The sequence below is a fragment of the Portunus trituberculatus genome, chromosome 28 (assembly GCF_017591435.1).
Source record: "Portunus trituberculatus isolate SZX2019 chromosome 28, ASM1759143v1, whole genome shotgun sequence".
Lineage (NCBI taxonomy): Eukaryota > Metazoa > Arthropoda > Malacostraca > Decapoda > Portunidae > Portunus > Portunus trituberculatus.
In genome coordinates, this window is record NC_059282.1 from 1,772,270 (window position 1) to 1,789,769 (window position 17,500).

Consider the following 17,500-nt stretch of genomic DNA (forward strand, 5'->3'; position numbering starts at 1 on the left):
GTCTTGAAAGAATTCATGTCATAAGATGGAAATACAGAAGCAGGTGGAAGTCTTAAATACCTATTGATAAAAAACTGTGTGGGATTTGTCTATGAGTGGAAGGGTTTGGAGCTGAACAGACTCAGGAAGCACGGGGATTTAAACTGAACACTAATCAATTGGAAATACAAAAGCAGGTAGGGAATCTTACCTATATACCTGATTGATGAAAGGCTGTATATACAAGAGTGTGAGATTTGTCTATGAGTGGAAGGGGTTAAGGTCTCAACAGGCTCATAAAGCACGGGGATTTAAACTGAACACTAGCAGTTGGAAATATAGAAGCAGGTGGGGAGTCTTAAATACCTAATTGAAAAAAAAAAAAAAAAAAGTTGCGCGGGATTTGTCTACGAGTGGAAGGGTTTAAGGTCAGCGGACTCAGGAAGCACGGAAATTTAACCTCTTCAGTACCAGATGTTTTTATTTATTCTGATTACTATATGATGATTTTATACAGCTTTAGAAACTTATGTGAGGGTTGAAATAGTGACGACTCTGATCATTAATCTCCTTACTTCCACAGATCCTTCCTAATGTAAATAAAACTGTCTAATCACAACCAAACTCGAGTAAAAATGCGTTCCGGTACTGAAGGGGTTAAACTGAACACTAATCAAACTTTACCCATTATGTGCTCGATCGAATGCCCACAACATTCTTCTATCTGTGATTGTAAAATGTTATGCATAGGTTTTCTTATCTTTTTTTGGTATCAGGCAGCCGTTGTAATGAGATCATGTTGAAATACCAAATGGCAGACTTCCTGGGTGTTATCTCTCTCTCTCTCTCTCTCTCTCTCTCTCTCTCTCTCTCTCTCTCTCTCTCTCTATCTGTGTGTGTGTGTGTGTGTGTGTGTGTGTGTGTGTGTGTGTGTGTGTGTGTGTGTGTGTGTGTGTGTGTGCGTGCGTGCGTGCGTGCGTGCGTGCGTGTGTGTGCCTGTCTGTCTGTGCACCATCTGGCGCAAACAGAGAGAGAAAAGCCAAACTATATTTACACTCAAAAATTAACTCTAATATCTCTGCTGAAACTCTCTCTCTCTCTCTCTCTCTCTCTCTCTCTCTCTCTCTCTCTCTCTCTCTCTCTCTCTCTCTCTCTCTGGAACGAGGAGAAAAGCAGCGTGAGGGACTGAAAGGCGAAAGGTGAAAGGAGGAAGCGGCAATGAATGGATGCTAATGATATTAATTCATCGTCACCACCAGACCGTTTGACACAATGCAGGAAATGAAAGCATATAATAACACTCATCATCGCTCCCTAGTAATGACGGAAAATGAACCAGAGAGAGAGAGAGAGAGAGAGAGAGAGAGAGAGAGAGAGAGAGAGAGAGAGAGAGAGAGAGAGAGAGAGAGAGAGAGAGTTATATACGTGTTTGGAAAGTGGAAAGGGGAAAAACGGTGCAGTCTGTTTTAACTTTCAAGGTCCGGCGGCAGAAGGGGAAACTTGGGGAAATATTGACACAAGTTCCCTCACTTTCGCAGGAAATGGCGCGAGGAAGAATGAATGTCTTGGAGGCTACCGTAAGAGAGAGAGAGAGAGAGAGAGAGAGAGAGAGAGAGAGAGAGAGAGAGAAAACTAACAGTAACAATAAAATAAATAAATACAAATAGAACATAAAAAAAAATATATAGGATGCACACTAAAAGAAAGTTATAGAAAGTGAGAAAGAGAACAGGTTGTGGCGTTAAGTTGTAGCCTGGACAAACTTGATCACTGCTAACAAATAACAATAACAATGATGCAATGAAGAAGACAACACGGTAATTGGGTAGCATTATTCCCAGTGGCTGACCAAATGCCTAAACAAGAAGACCATCAATCTGTTTGCTTGTAAAAAGTCAAATAGAAAGACTCGTAGACAATGCAGTGAACAACTTTATCAATAGACGTAAAAATTCCTTGTCAATAAATATGGTTTGTTATCTATTTTTTTCTTTATTCTCATTTTTTTTATCTATTTTCATATTATCTATTTTCTTACTTTTTTTTCTCTCTCTCGTGGCGTTGGAAAGTAACCTGCTTGCCGGAGAAAGTGACGAGATCCGGTGAATTTGAGACGCACAGAGTGGATCGGAATATTGCAGTTTAGCCATCAAAATCAATGAATTATGAAAATAAACAAATAAGTACAGTTTTATGGAAATAACTCTGACTCACTAATTTCGAGTGACAACTTACTTCTAGACATTGTTGTTTAACGTTGATCTACACAATGAAGAGATTAGCAATTGCACTAACGAGTTGCATTAACCCTTTCAATACTCTGGGACACATTTTTACCTTGATTTTTGTGTACGATTAGACCATTTTATTGACATCAGGAAGTGTCTATGAAGGTCAGAAGACTAATAGCCACAGTCTTCACTATTTTAATCACCCACCTAAGTCTCTGAGGCTGCATAAAGTCACCAAATGGTAAGTAGAATTAAAATGGAAACGCGTCATGGTACTCAAGATACAAATCTAACGTAACCAAACATACTCTAACCATCGGAGGGAAATACTAATATCATTTCAATATCATTCAATAAATACAAAATGAATGAATAAATAAAAACTACACTGTCCTGTCCACAGTCAACCATATAGGAATGAAAGCTATGAATCGTCATCCACTGTAACCTAAAAAGTTAAACGTGAGAGACACTATAATACACTGTAAACTATACATAGACTGAAGCAAACAAGGATCATTAAGGTAGAATAAGCACACCTCAGAGACTACATGAAACTCTCTCTCTCTCTCACTCACTTGGCGCGGAACAAAAGCAATTACCGTCCTTACCTTGCCGGCACATACTGGCGCCAGAGTCTCGCTAAAGTTGTCATTTTGGCCTCAGGAAAGCTGTCCACGTGACTACAACACCCACCACACTCCTGCCACGCGTCTTGTCCCTCACTCAGGAGTCCTCACGTACATCGCTCACTTGAGAGAGTCCGAGATTAGCTTTCTTTTCTCAGTGTGACCGCAACCTCTCACAGCTTCCACCAGAGCGAGGTGCGTATATCCACCCGCCAAGAGCTCTTGGCTGCTACTGAGGTCTGAGGATGAGCGGCTGGCGGCTGCGGCACTGCGGCGAGCCGCGAGGCTGCGAGCGCTGACTATATTATAGCCGAGCGAGCGGCTGAGTCAGTTATTAAATCGTCGCTTTGTAGTTTCCTTTTCCTTCGTTCGCTGACTTTGCTCCTGCTCCTCCACCTCGCTTTCTTCTCTAATCCAACTAAATCTGGTTTTATAATTCTTCTCTATTTTCAAAGGCCATGGAAATGATTGGTCGTGCTCTCAGCATTTTTTTCCCTCTTCTTGATGATGATGCATAATAATAATTACAGTTAAGGTATCACTAGAAAGTTGCATATACCAAAGGGGTTGAAAAACACATACTCTTGACTTTGGTTCATTAGGTTCCATTAATCTTCTCATAATACTTTAAAGACAATGGATTTTTCTTTTTCCTTTTCTTAAATATTTACTTATCTTTTTTTTATTATTTATTCTTGATAGCAATGCGTGTTGTCATGAGTGTTTTCCCCATTGGTGATGCACAATCGCTGATAAATCATTACAGTGGTGCAGACATTTGAAGGCACCATTAGGTTCCATTAATTAAAGCATGCGCAACGTGTCAAGATAAGACGAAATCATTTATGAAACTTTCGCAGCCTCGCTTTCTCGTTTCTTGCGCCGTGGCCTCCAGATTGACAGAGGACACTCGACATTTCAGTTTCATTGCGATGTGTCGTGCCGGAAAGAAAAGAGGAAAATAACTAATTATTTTTTTCCAATCTCTACAAGAAGTTTTAGAAATTACTGTAGAACAATAAAATGGAAACACCTCGAATGGTTTGTGCAAGGTGTGCCAAACTGCATTCAAAGGGTTGACATATCAGCATGGTCGAGTAATACATGAAGACCCATATAACTGTGAGCAGTAATAAGAAATAGGTGCAGTACATTTCTCTGATACTGCCAGCACTTCTTTTTTCCTCGTTAGCTCTTTCTCCGTCCATGACCTTAGTGACTGACAGATGTCAGATGGACCTGCGGTGGAGTTTTGACCGTTTGAAGAACGGGAGCAGGGCAGCAGGGCCCAGCAGATGAGATCGTCAGCATCGTTGTACGAACATGCAGTGAACGAGAATAACTGGAGTTAACTGATGGTCATCAATACATGTTTCTTTCTGCTTCGTTCGCTCACCAGTAATTCTCGCTCCACTTAACGTAACTTGGAAGGTTTATGGAATTATAGAGGTAGAAGGAATGTTTTATGGAGAGTAGACATGCAACGTACGCATGTAGTACATCAAGATTAATGGATGTTTTGTGGCAGATTCTATTTATTTATTAACACATTCGTTTTATATGAATCATTAGGGGGCTTCAAAATATTAGGTAGATAAATTAATGGATGAGGATGATAGGTAGGCATTATAATTCATGCAGAGTAGAATCCTCTAGGCCTCATCACTTCTTGCATGCAGCTTCCTTTATTTTATTATTCCAATCCATTAGAATCCTCGCATATGGTTGCTATTTCAAACAGGTGAATTTGTGACGAGCAGCGTCATGAAATGGAAAGAAACTGGATGAAACAAGATTAACGCCACCGCTCCTGACTTATAACAAGGAAGCAGCGAAAAGAGAAAGGGAAAATGGAGACATGAACTAGGCCCCTCCACGTAACCTATGGCCTAACCTTTCACTTGAGCGAGTTTCAGTACGATATAAATTTTTTTTTTTTTTTTTTTTGTAAGCGTTGGGGGACAGGGAGTTGCGGCAAATGGAGAGCGTAGGAACAATAATTTGGTCTTGGCATTATCATTATAACATTACTCAGTGGCACAGTTTATCTATAAGGAGAAAAGTTCAATTACTTACTCTCCTTCATGAGAGAAGACAGACCACCAGGAATAAAAATCAACAAGATCTTAGCATCACTAAAGGTGGAAGAATGTAGGTCCTAAAATTAATTTGAATCACACTGACTCCATATCAATCTCTCATCGTTCCAGCATCCCCGGTAATCTAGGTTAACTGGTTACTTTCATTACTGCTGTACTTCTCAGCAGCTCCACCTCTATGTAATTCTTATAGCTCAGCAGATGGTTGCCTTATGGGTCTTGAGTGGCAGGGTGAGGTCTCATGTCTACCAATCAGTGCATCAATGTAAGGGCAGCTTCTTTTTTTTCCTATAACATAAGGAAACTGACCAGGGATTGTGAAATCATAAGAAAAAAATATATTATCAATCTATCTGTTCTTAAGAACTTGCCTTTTATCTAAAATGGTAATGTATTCTTCCAACAATAGCCTATCAAGTTTACAAAATAGGTAAGAGAGAGAGAGAGAGAGAGAGAGAGAGAGAGAGAGAGAGAGAGAGAGAGAGAGAGAGAGAGAGAGCATATTTCATCATCTTTGAGCAAGGGTGAGGAAGTGTCTGGCTATTGTCACAGCCATACAAGTTTTCCTCTCAGTCATGAACAGGGAAGGAGATTACCAAGGCTGCCATTATTGTATTCTGTACAGACAGAACTATTATCTGCTCAAGGAAGATACTGAAACACACACACACGCATGCACACACAAGGAACAAGAAATTGTCTAAAAAAAAAAAAAAAAAAAAAATCAAAAGTTTGTAAAAATAATGCCACCCAGGCAAGACAAATCAAGTAAATAACTATAATCATTATAGAAAAAAATATAGCAAAAGAACCTTCACACTATTGAAAAAAAATCTGAAAAGGAAGAAAAAAAAGGGGGCAGGGGTATCGTGAACTCAACTTAATCCAGCACAAATACAATGGTGAAAACACAAGCACACATTTCCCTTGTATTGAAAAGCAGTACAAAAGCCACAAAAATCATCCTACAAACTCAAAATCTTTATGGTCTAAAAGTCTAATGTGCTGTGTTGTGCTTCATACCTCCATGTCAGGGTCAGTTACCAAAAAAAAAAAAAAATAAATAAATAAATAAATAAATAAATAAATAAATAAAATAAAATAAAATAAATAAATAAATAAAAAAATAATAAATAAATAAATAAAATGAATAAATAAATAATAATAATAATAATAATAATAATAATAAAAAATAAATAAAATCATAATAATAAATAAATAAATAAATAAAATAAAACTATAAATAAACAATAATAATAACAATAATAATAATAATAATAATAATAATAATAATAATAATAATAAAATCTCTCTCATGGCTGAATAGTGATTCCACCTTCAGATAAATTTTTCATGGCTACTGTGAAGGGAAGTATTGTTTACAAGGCAATGGTGAGACACATGTTACTTCTTACCCATTTATGTCACAGGACTACAAAGGACTAACATTACTACACTAGGACAACAAGACTCCCTCATGACCACTCTGTTCTCTGTTTCTTGAGTGGATCTTGAGGTCAGACACTGGTACAGAAAAGCACGTACAAAAACATACACCCACATAGCAATTCCCTTCTTCCTTCCATTATAGTTTATCGGCATGAAAGGACACAACACACACACACACACATTTTTTCTCTTCTTCCTCCCTCACAGTTTACAGATACAATGGGACACACACATCATCTTTGTACAAAAACCTTAATTGTAATATCACATTGGTACACCGGTCAGGTATTTAGATAACTGCACTTAAGTTCACACTGTTCCCTTTCCCTCCTGTGATGTGCCATACTGCTGCTGCTGCTGCTGCTGCCGCCTCACTGCATGCAGCTTATCATGAGCCACTAAGCTTGTATCACTCCTGAGTTACATGTTTTAGAATGACATCATTTATTAACCATTATTCTGGTCACTTTTTCATCACTACAGTCCTGAGTTGAAGTACAGAGTGATTCTTCATGATAAATGTATACATGTATATTCTTAATTACACAGTCACACAAGCACATCACAAAAGTTTATAAGGCTGGAAATGTATACTTCATTACCACAATGTTTGATTCTTATAGGGATAGAGTGAGGACACAACACCTCTTAGCTTCCCTCAGAGTATGCAATCCTCACTACTCAAAGTTCAGCATCCACATATCTACAGGTACAAAGAGGACCTCCACCACCACCACTAATGCCACCAGGGATGAAAAACAGTACAGGGTATCCTTGGATTATGATGGTCTCAACTTCTGCTGATTTAAGGTTTACAACACTGGCAGTGCCTGCCCCTGTGCATTCCACTTTGCTGATTTTTGTTTTATTATCAATTTATTTCCTTGTCTTTTTATTTGTTACATGTCCTCTGTGAGTTTGTCTTAGGTTATGACTTTATAGTACTACAGCATTAGCATAAGGGCGTGACATACTGTAGGTGCTTCATTATGTTTGTTCCAATCTATGCTGAAAATTGGCTTCCAATGTAGCATAGGAACAGAACTGTCAAAACTTGAGGAACCCTTGTACAGTTTCTCATCCCTCACCACCACTACTACACAACATACTACCCGGCAAACACAACCAGCCCACCTCAGGAGTGGTAAGCATATTCCTTCCCTGGGGACTCCACGGCACTGAGGGGTGGTGATGGTGGAGGGCCGGTGTCGTAGGTTGTCTTCGTGATGGCAAGAGTCTTCACCCCCATGTCAACGCAGCCATCCTCAGAGGCGATGCGACGCGCTGGGGATGTGAAGCAGCGGCTGACTTGCCTGGTGCTGTGGTTGTTGTTCTCGGTGACGGAGCTCTCCATCACCGCCTGCTTGTGGTGGTAACAAGTGGGAGGAGAGGAAGGAATGGATTCCATTAGTGGGATTCAATGTTTGTCACTTTCTTCATAATTATATTTTACATTCTTCTTTTCCCACAAGAGTCATTTGTGAAAATTTCTATGTTGAATACAACCAATACTACATTGGAATTCAGTATTTGCCAGTATGTATCTTTATCATTTCACTTAACATTCTCATTCAACATTATTGTAGCATTCTTAATGCTTAAGAATAAAGTCTGTGATGTTGTGGCATTATAACTGAGTTACTATGTCCCTGCCCAGCACAACACTGACCTTCTCATCATCTGCAGTGATGGTGATGCCTTGGTGAGGCAGGTACCCATTGGGTCCCTTCCCCCGAGGTGTCTGAGGCAGGGAGTAGGTGGAGGTCTCTCGGTGGATGTGAAGGGAAGTGTCCTCATACTTAACTGACCGGGTATCATCTGGAACAAAAACAACCACAATATTTTAGTGATAAGTAATGGAAAGACATAAAATGAAAACCGTTGTCAATAGAGGTTGTTAAAAATCAAGAATGATGCATGAGAATATGTTGGCAATTAAGAAACACCCCAGAAATACCTAAAATAGTCCAGATATAATTTGGCACTAAAGGAAATAAAAAAAACAATACACTAACATCAGTATAGACTCCTCAACAAAATACTGAAGTTTAGAATAAATAGAATGAAAATCCAGAATCAGCAAAGAGTAGGCATCAACTTAAACAAGCACTGGATAAATACAGATATGGGGGCAGGAGCACATGGCAAGGAGTGTAGCTCAGGTCCTGTGAATTACAACCAGCTGAATACAACTAAGTAAATACATACAGTACATTAACAAAGATAATAAGATCATAACTATCATCATGAGAAATCTAAGGCAGTAAACAGTACAGAAAACTCCATCAAAATATTCCAACATACAGGAACTTCTGATAAGATACAAAGGTCATAAATCAAGTAAGCTGCCACACTCACACCACTGTTTGGCCACTCCCTCTACCTCAAGTCCTCCCATCAGCCAAGAACCAATCGTCAGGTTTCACTACTGAACACCAGCAAGCCAAAGTACTTGATCTTAACCCTCTCACTGCTATCTTAGGTTTCTTTAATTGCAAATCACTTCAGGATATCTCTTGTTCTACAGCTTCCTCATCTTATCATGCTGGCTAAACACCCATTGATCTACTCTTTTCATTTCCTTTTCTTTCTCATAAGAGCTCTACAAGATTTAATATAGAGCCTTTTGTGTTTTACATTGTTATTATACATTGCAGTGAAAGAGTTAAGAAAAGGCAGAAGACAGGGAGGGAGTGTGGCATGTTGCACAATCCCCAACCATAACTGTGTGTATGATCCAATCCAACACACACTTACATTAAATATTTACAGCAGGATGGAAGCACTGCCACTATGCACTACCTCACTTCACTACCCTCTTTTACCTTAGGACTCGCTTTTTCCGTCTGGGGCATGGAAATAGTGAACAAAAATTGCCAACTGTTACAAAATATCAGTCTTCCATTAGATTTATATGTTGGCAGCTATTACCCTATTGATACTTCATTTAAAGGGATAAACATGAAATAATACATAAATATACCCAAAAATAGTTCAGAAATGCCTAGAAAGTATGTATTCAATGCCTTAATAAGTAGAGACATACAAATTATTAAGGTATAACTCAAAATACCACAAAATTCCCTAGTCAGCCAACCCAGACCTTTGAAATGGCACTGTAAAAGCTTCTGTAAGTAAAGAAACCTCAAAAATCATCTCCATGGTGACTCCAGATACCCATCAAATCTATTCAGATTTGCTTCTAATGCTATGGATACCTCACCTTGACAAATAAAGCAGTGAACCATTGTCTGCCATTGAAATGTAGTTAATGCTTCTGTTATGTAAAGAAACTCCAAACACAACCCCAAAAATAAACTAACCTAACCCTCCAACACTCCGAACACTCACCAAAGCAAATACCCTGGTGAACTATACTACCAATCCTTGAAACACTCTACAAGCTTCCAGTAGTAAAGAAAACCCTACGAAGAATTGATGTGATCTCTCCTCTCAACACATCTCTAATCTATCTCTTCATACCCATTTTGTCTCTACACACATTATCTAGTCTTTCCAAACATCCAAACCCTTTCTACATATAATTTTTTTTTTCTCTCTACACACCCATTTTCATGTCCACTCCTATGCTTGCTTGCTCTCTCTCTCTCTCTCTCTCTCCAAACTTTCCCATCCCACAAATAATCAGACTTAAAACTAGTCACTCAATCCCAGCCCTATAAACAGCTTACCATCAGAGTTCTTGTTGCGGCAGGTGTAGACAGAGGCTGACACCACCACGATGAGCAGCAGGAGGCCCAGCGCTGCCCCCAAGATGATGTACAGGTGGGTGCTAGACACACTGCTTGGCTCCCCTTCACGCACCACTGGCACCTGCTCCCGTGCCTCCACCTCCCCCTCCTGTGGCTCTTGGGTGGTGCTTACTGAGTGACCTGCCAGTGTGAAAAGGTTGAAGCTCATTAGTTAGGAAGTCCCTAAAGATGACACTAAAATATTAACAATATCTAAAGAATTTCCTTCTCGTTATCATTTCTTATTTTTCCATTTTCCATTAGTGTTTCTTTCTTATATCCTCTTTTGTTTCCTCTTTTCATTCATATACTTAAAAGAGCATAAGAGTCAGAGGGAGGAGAAAGAAAATGAAAGAGAAGACTGAAAACCTGGAGGCTGTGTGGAGGAAGACACAACTCACAAGGATGAACACCGGAGAAAACTGTTTTTGACTATGAAAAGTGGAAGAGACTCATAAGCAACAGAAAGCAACACACTCACCAGGAGCATTATTCCTCATCACCTTGGAGAAGTTAGAGCGGCCAGCCATGTTAAAGCACTGCATCTTGAAGTCATAGGAAACATTTGCCTTGAGGTGCGACACAACATGTTCCCTCTTGTCTGGGTCCAGCACTGTCAGCTGTTGAAAGGTTTGATGTTGCAGATCACAGATGACACTATACAGATAGAGTGATGCACTACTGGTATATAAGAGAGAAGTAGGTGAGAAAAGAATGAAAGGGTGGAAGAAGATAATCCAAGGACAGGAATAAAAACAGAGATAAAAGTAGTCTTTTTTTTCAACTCACTCTAGTCATTAGGAATTGCAGGTGACAGCATTCAGATAGAGGAATGGATTATGTGAGAGAAAAGGATGAGGAAAAGTGTAAAATGGGAAAAGGGGATGGAGAGACAGGAATAATAAAGACAGTCTTCCTTTAAATGAGGGGTGACAACTGACTGTACAGATAGAGGACTGGAATAGGTGAGAAAAATCAATGAAAGAAGAATGTGAAGATTGAAGAATGTGGGGAGAGAATGCAAAGGCAGGAATAAAGACAGTTTTCCTTTCATAGCTTCCTCTTGCCATCTCTCTATTTTGCCTGTCTACTTCACACCAACGAAATTATGAGCTGAACTCTTCCTCAAATTCTTTGCCTGTCCAGCCTTCATTTACCATTTTTAAACTGCCTTTCTGTTGCTTGAGGTATTCATTAGTAAAGTAGACACTAGTCAAAAACATAACACACAGATAGATGAATGGAATATGTTAGAGAAAAAGGGTAAGAAAAACTAAAGGATGGGAGAAGCCCTTATTACAATCACAGCAGCAACACCCACCTTAATGTAACTTCCTGCCACTGTGGACTCCCGGTAGTAAATGAAGAACCCCTCCACTGGTATTCCTGGCGTGGAGTTGTAGCTCCACCTTGCCCTGACCAGTGTGGGGGCCTCCTGGTGCAGTGAGGTGATGGTGGGGGGCACCTCTGGACGCTGGGTGTTTGAGTCCTCCTCCAGTAGAAATCGGCGAGAGGTTGGCCCAAGGAGGTTGTCATTGTTGGTGTACACAGCAGCGATGCGGAACCTGTGGGTGTTGATGGGAGGGTTACGGCTCTTAAACCTTTCTCTAGGATGTAAGAGAATGTAATTGCAGAAAATGGAAGCTTAGGGCACACTACTACAGGGACTTAATTCTCATTTCATGGTAATTTTTGTACTCCTTTTTTTTTACTCTTCTATTAATCAGTGGTGTTTCTATTCTCTCTCTCTCTCTCTCTTGTTGCCCTTGTGCCCCTCTCATATAAAAAGATGGAGTGGATCTCTTTTTTCTCCTTCTGAATTTGTTTTGCTTTTGAATCTTCCTCCCTCATGTAAAAGTAACAACAACAATAACAGTAACTATAACAAACAAACATTAAACACTAAAACAAACACTACCACCACAAACCACTATTACACACCATACACCACCACTACCAACACCACCACACACAACATACCACACACCACCACCACACACCACACACCACCACCACATTTTACACACCACACACCAAACACCATGAACACACACCACACACCAAACACCACCACAACCACCACTACTGCCACACACCACCACCACCACACACCTGTACACTCGTCCCGTCTGCAGCCCTGTCACTTCGTATGAGGTGGTGCGAGGTATAATGTTCTCATCGGCTGTTCTCCACTGGCTTCCTTGGTGCTCTCGGATCCTCACCAGCTTGTACTGGACCTGCAAGAAATGAATCATGAATAAAAAGGGGAGAAACAAAGCAATATGTAGTAATAAACAATTCAAGAACTAAAAAATGCCCTTCTCTTTTAAAACTTTTCCTCTACACACTTTCCAAATAGCAGGAAATGAGCTCTTCTTGTTACACTCCTGACCTGAATTAATCTAAGAGGGAGCTTTTAAGACATCTATTTCTTTTGGCTAACTCTTAGACCTGCATGGGAACTGGCAACTAAGTAGGCCTTTTTGTTTTTGCTTAACTCTTTCTATTGCCCTTGGTCAGTTTTCCTTTTACATAAAAAAAAGGTCCTGCAGTCTCAGCCAGTCTCCTGTTCTAGTAAGCAAAGGGTAAAGAACCTACCTTATAGAAGAGTATTGGCAGGCTCTGTGACTCCGGGGGCCCTTCCCAGGATACCATCACTGACTCATCAGACACCTTGGTGATGTGAGGTATGGACGGGGGCACCATGCGTCCTGAAGGGGGTTGAGTAAGTATGTAAGTGGGTAAACAAGTAAGTTATTTCAAATTCCGGCCTGTTTATCACAGTCTCATTCTGACTTGCATACAGCCACAAGTCTTACCTTTCTTCCTGTTTCCTTTGCCTCCCTTCCTCATCTTGCTCCCTCCATGTGATGACAAGTCTCCCTCTCTCTCTGTCTTCTTTCTCTTTGGCCCCTTTCTTCCTTTCCTACCTCCTCTCCCTCCTGACCCACCAGTGCTGTCACCATCCTGCACATTCTTCCTCCGAGGACCCACGTCATCTGGTACGTGATCTGTTGGTGAAAATGTGAATTGTTTGCTGACAATACAATAGTACAGTCAGTTTTCCACAGGTGTTTGAGGTACTTTCAAGTGCTGAAGTACATTTACTCATAAGCAAGCAGTTACATTTCTATAGTATTTCCCCTAAGAAATTATGGGGCATATTTCAGTTCTAAAGCTTATAAAAGAAACTTAGGCAACCTGTCCTTCAATGTGGTGAAGTAAATTTATTCAAACAAAGGCAAGGAGTAAAAAGAATCCTTCCATGTCTCCGTAACAAAGCCTGTGATAATGATGGATGTATTTCAGCCCCACAGCCTTCAGTTAGAAAGTGCAGCACTCCTTGCCTTACCTGGCCTGGTGTGTGTGGCTCCTGGTACAGCTGTGACGGTCCGCGGCACCACGCTCACCATGGCCACACCTTGAACTGCTCCCTCAGGGTTGTGGGCAAAGCACTGGAAGATCCCTGCATGCTCCTTCTGCACAGCTCGGATCACCAAGCCTTCATCTGTGGGTGGAGGACCAGGCTGTGAGTGTGTGCTTGTGGTGTAGTGGCTGATGACTACAGTTACTTCTCATTACCTCCTCATCCTTTTCCTCATTCTCTTTCCCTCACTCATTTATTCTCCTTTAATTAACCCCTCTCTTTGGTAAACCTCTTCCTTCTAGCACCATCTTCACCCTGCTGTGTCTGGCAGTAGACACAGCAAGTGTACATGTCAAGCAAGAGTAGGAGATGTGAAGGACAGTTCCGGTGGAAATGGAAGCATTGAAAACAATGATGAAGCATTTTTAAATGTGGCATTCTCTCTCTCTCTCTCTGTGTGCGTGTCTCACCTGTGACAGCAATGTTGCCGTAGTCAAACACCACCTCACCGTTGAACACCCACATCACCCTTGGCTGTGGGTGACCCCGGGCACGGCAGTGCAGGGTCAGTGCCTCCCCTTCCTCCACACGCTGTGACTGTGGTGCCCTTGTGATGCTGGGCGGCTCTGAGGCACAACAATGAAGGAATTATTATATATTCATGTCAGTGCCGTGCTGCACTGAATTATGTAAAACACCTTAAGAGACATAAATTAAGACGCATGTTTATTTTCATTCTATCTATCATCTCTCTTACTAGCTGCCTATTGCCTAGGTATTTCACATTCACTAACATAAATCATTCAAAGCAAGCTGATCTTCACCCTTGGGCCTAAAAATACCAACAGAAAACAAACACATAAATAAACAGAAGGAAAATAAGATTGTCAATCCATATATTAAGTGGGGTGGCCCCCACCCCAACCCACCCCCCAAAAAAAACTGCAAACTCATCTGTACATTTCACCCACCAAAACAAAATCAAAGTGCAACCCTGAATTGCACTATACCTCACAAACTCACCCACAACCTCCACAGACACATGCAGAATCTTCTCCTTCCCAACACCATTACTGGCATGACACAAGTATGTCCCTGCATCCTCTACTGCCACACTGGGGAGCTGTAGGGAGCCATCAATCCCTTCAGACGCCCCTGAGGGAAGCGCAGTGCCATATCGTGACCACCGCACTACTGGCTTAGGGTTGCCATTCGCGAGGCATGGCAGAGTGAGGTTGGTGCCTGAGGGAGGATGACAAGGGATTATACAAGACAGTAGATGTAAAGGAGAATATATGAGTGATGTGACAGAGGAGATGACAAGAAGATGAGGTGTTCAGAAGTGGTTGTAGTCACCACATGGAGAAGGAAGGAAGAAAGAAAGAGAAGAAAGAAAAGAACAGAGAAAGAAAGAAATCAGAGGAAGAGAAGAGCAGAGAAAAAGAAGAGAAGAGAAAGAGGAAGAGAAGAGTAGAGTAAGAAAAGAGAAGAGAAAAAAAGAGAAAGGAAGACATGACAAAGAAGAGAAGAAGAGAAGAGAAGGGCAGAGAAAGAAAAGAGAGGAAAAGAGAAGACAAAAGAAGAGATGAGAAGAGACAGAAAAAAGAAGGTAGAAAGAAATGAGGAAATTCCAAACACATGAAAAAAAAGGGAAAAAAATCAAGATCTCTACCTGTACCTCTCTTCCTTCTCTATAAACATCCCTCTACCTTCACACAACACAACCATACAGCCACACAACAACCAGCAAGCACCACAAATCCTTCCTCAACACTCCCTTACACTCACCAGCATGGCCAGAGTAAACAGTCCCCAGTGTCACAAACACAGGTGGGGCCACAGGGAGCGCTGGGGCCCTGGGGAGCACTTTGACCCTAGTGGCTGTGGGCAGAGTTACACCCCTCCCCAATGCTTGGTTGTGGGCATAGCAGGTGTATACGCCCTCTGCCCACACCCCCACACCCATCACCAGCAGGTCCCCATGTGGAGTCTGCTGGTATGCTGTGTGAGATAAGGTTAGGTTAGGTTAGGTTGGGTAAAGCTAGGTGGGAAATTGTTGTGTTAGCTGTATGAAGAAAGATTGTGACATGTTAGGTTAGATTTTTTTTTTATGAAAGAGAGGACTGGCCAAGGGCAACAAAAATATAAAGAAAAAAGGCCCACTCAAATGCCAGTCTCCTTACAGAGCCGAAAGAATCAGCCAGAGGACAGGGACAACTGCCTTGAAACCTCCCTCTTGAATGGAATCAAATCAATGGAAGTTGGAAATACAGACACAGGCAGGGAGTTCCAGAGTTTACCAGAGAAAGTTAGTTACAATACAGTGTGTTTATTAAGTGGGGAAAGATTATGACTGGTGTGTGTGTGTGTGTGTGTGTGTGTGTGTGTGTGTGTGTGTGTGTGTGTGTGTGTGTGTGTGTGTGTGTGTGTGTGTGTGTGTGTGTGTGTGTGTGTGTGTGTGTGTGTGTGTGTGTGTGTGCGTGTGTGTGTGTGTGTACTGGTAAATACAAATAGGTAAATAATAATAGGTTGATGTATTTGTGAGTGTTGTAGATTGTGGAGCTACAGCCTCTAATGTCCAGATGTGCTGGCAACAGGTGGGTTATCTGGTTATTAGAAATGTATAAAAGTAAAAGTATAAAGGTAAATACAAATAGACAAATATTAATGAATTAATAAATAATTGGCAGAAACTAAGAGGTTTCTAACATACACACACACACAAATAAGGAAACAACACATAAGGAACAAAAAATAGGAAAAAAAGAGTTGAGGAGACACAACAAAGGAGGAACAAGAGCACACACACACACACACACACACACACACACACACACACACACACACACACACACACACACACACACACACACACACACACACACCACCAGACTTGACAATACTGATGTTCCTTACCTTCGTTTGTGAGGTCAAGCAAGGTGCCGTCCCTATAGAAGGTCAGCGTGGCATCAGGGATGGAGTAGGGCACCTCACACTCCACCCTCACCGCCCCACCCTCCACCACCTGCACCTCCTCCTGCTGCACCTCACCCTCCGGCGCCCTCAACACAGCCGCCTGCAGCTTGCCAGGGAGCGAGGTGAGGGCGATGGGGCCAAACCACGCCACACACTGCAGGAAGAATGAAGTACTGGTGTTGGTGTGATTAGGATATCTCTCTATCTCTCTCTCTCTCTCTCTCTCTCTCTCTCTCTCTTTTACAGCAATTTTTCTCAATCCTTTTTTTAAGTCACTGATGATCTTTCTATGTCCATCTCTCTCTCTCCTTACACCCTCTTTCTACACCACTGTTCCCTGTTCCTTGTCCCTCTCACCTGGTACAGCCCAGTCTGGTCAGCATACTGTGCCTCACTCTCAGACAGACGCACCACCAGCTCACTGCCACCCTGCACCGCCACCACCTGGAACCCTTCAGGCACAGTGTACTCTGGGCCGCTGCCAGGGGAGTGCAGGAAGTGACTGTTGAACTTCCAGGAAATCTTGTCGGCTGTGTCGTTGGTGGAGCATGGCAGGCGCACTTCTGTCCCTGGCACTGCTACTACTTCCGATGATGGCCACCTCTCAAAGCCCACTCGGAACCCGTCTGCTGTAGTAGTAGTAGTAGTAGTAGTAGAAATAGTAGTAGTAGTAGTAGTAATGGCAATAGTGGTAATGGTGATGGTGGTTGATGTTTTTTTTTTTTTTACTGGTAATGGCCAAGGGTAACAAAATTCTCATATATGTATAGAAAAAAGACCCATTGTTGTGTGTGTGTGTGTGTGTGTGTGTGTGTGTGTGTGTGTGTGTGTGTGTGTGTGTGTGTGTGTGTGTGTGTGTGTGTGTGTGTGTGTGTGTGTGTGTGTGTGTGTGTGTGTGTGTGTGTGTGTGGACCACTTGCTACATCTCATTGAAATTCCTCCTCCTCCTCTTCCTCCTTGTTCTTAATCTTTTCCTGTTTCTCCATCTTCTCTTAAGGAAATATGAGAAAAAGAGGCA

The 17,500-nt window shown here is 41.5% G+C and overlaps 2 protein-coding genes across 5 annotated transcripts in view; both read right to left on the reverse strand.

Annotated features, from left to right (window-relative positions):
• Nucleotides 1–3,122, reverse strand: part of LOC123510001 (heparan sulfate 2-O-sulfotransferase pipe-like) — a 24,281-nt gene extending 21,159 nt beyond the window's left edge. Inside the window, exon 1 of one of the 3 annotated variants that reach the window (XM_045264673.1) lies at nucleotides 2,822–3,122. Coding sequence is in view for 1 of the 3 variants with exons in the window: in XM_045264672.1 (XP_045120607.1) it covers nucleotides 2,822–2,865 (44 nt within the window). In the remaining 2 variants the exon portion in view is untranslated. The remainder of the gene's footprint in view (nucleotides 1–2,821) is intronic. The other 2 variants (XM_045264674.1, XM_045264672.1) reach the window with 2 other exon arrangements.
• Nucleotides 3,123–6,342: 3,220 nt separating this feature from the next.
• LOC123510335 (interference hedgehog-like) overlaps nucleotides 6,343–17,500 on the reverse strand; it is a 44,595-nt gene continuing 33,437 nt past the window's right edge. Inside the window, exons 3-16 of one of the 2 annotated variants that reach the window (XM_045265409.1) lie at nucleotides 16,840–17,108; nucleotides 16,423–16,636; nucleotides 15,295–15,507; nucleotides 14,530–14,748; nucleotides 13,977–14,132; nucleotides 13,492–13,647; nucleotides 12,959–13,150; nucleotides 12,738–12,850; nucleotides 12,252–12,376; nucleotides 11,461–11,704; nucleotides 10,621–10,759; nucleotides 10,080–10,280; nucleotides 8,057–8,205; nucleotides 6,343–7,747 (exon numbers count right to left, since the gene is read on the reverse strand). In XM_045265409.1, the coding sequence (XP_045121344.1) occupies nucleotides 7,523–7,747; nucleotides 8,057–8,205; nucleotides 10,080–10,280; nucleotides 10,621–10,759; nucleotides 11,461–11,704; nucleotides 12,252–12,376; nucleotides 12,738–12,850; nucleotides 12,959–13,150; nucleotides 13,492–13,647; nucleotides 13,977–14,132; nucleotides 14,530–14,748; nucleotides 15,295–15,507; nucleotides 16,423–16,636; nucleotides 16,840–17,108 (2,615 nt within the window). In that variant the 3' untranslated portion in view covers nucleotides 6,343–7,522. Of the gene's footprint in view, nucleotides 7,748–8,056; nucleotides 8,206–10,079; nucleotides 10,281–10,620; nucleotides 10,760–11,460; nucleotides 11,705–12,251; nucleotides 12,377–12,737; nucleotides 12,851–12,958; nucleotides 13,151–13,491; nucleotides 13,648–13,976; nucleotides 14,133–14,529; nucleotides 14,749–15,294; nucleotides 15,508–16,422; nucleotides 16,637–16,839; nucleotides 17,112–17,500 lie in introns of both variants that reach the window. The other variant, XM_045265408.1, reaches the window with a different exon arrangement.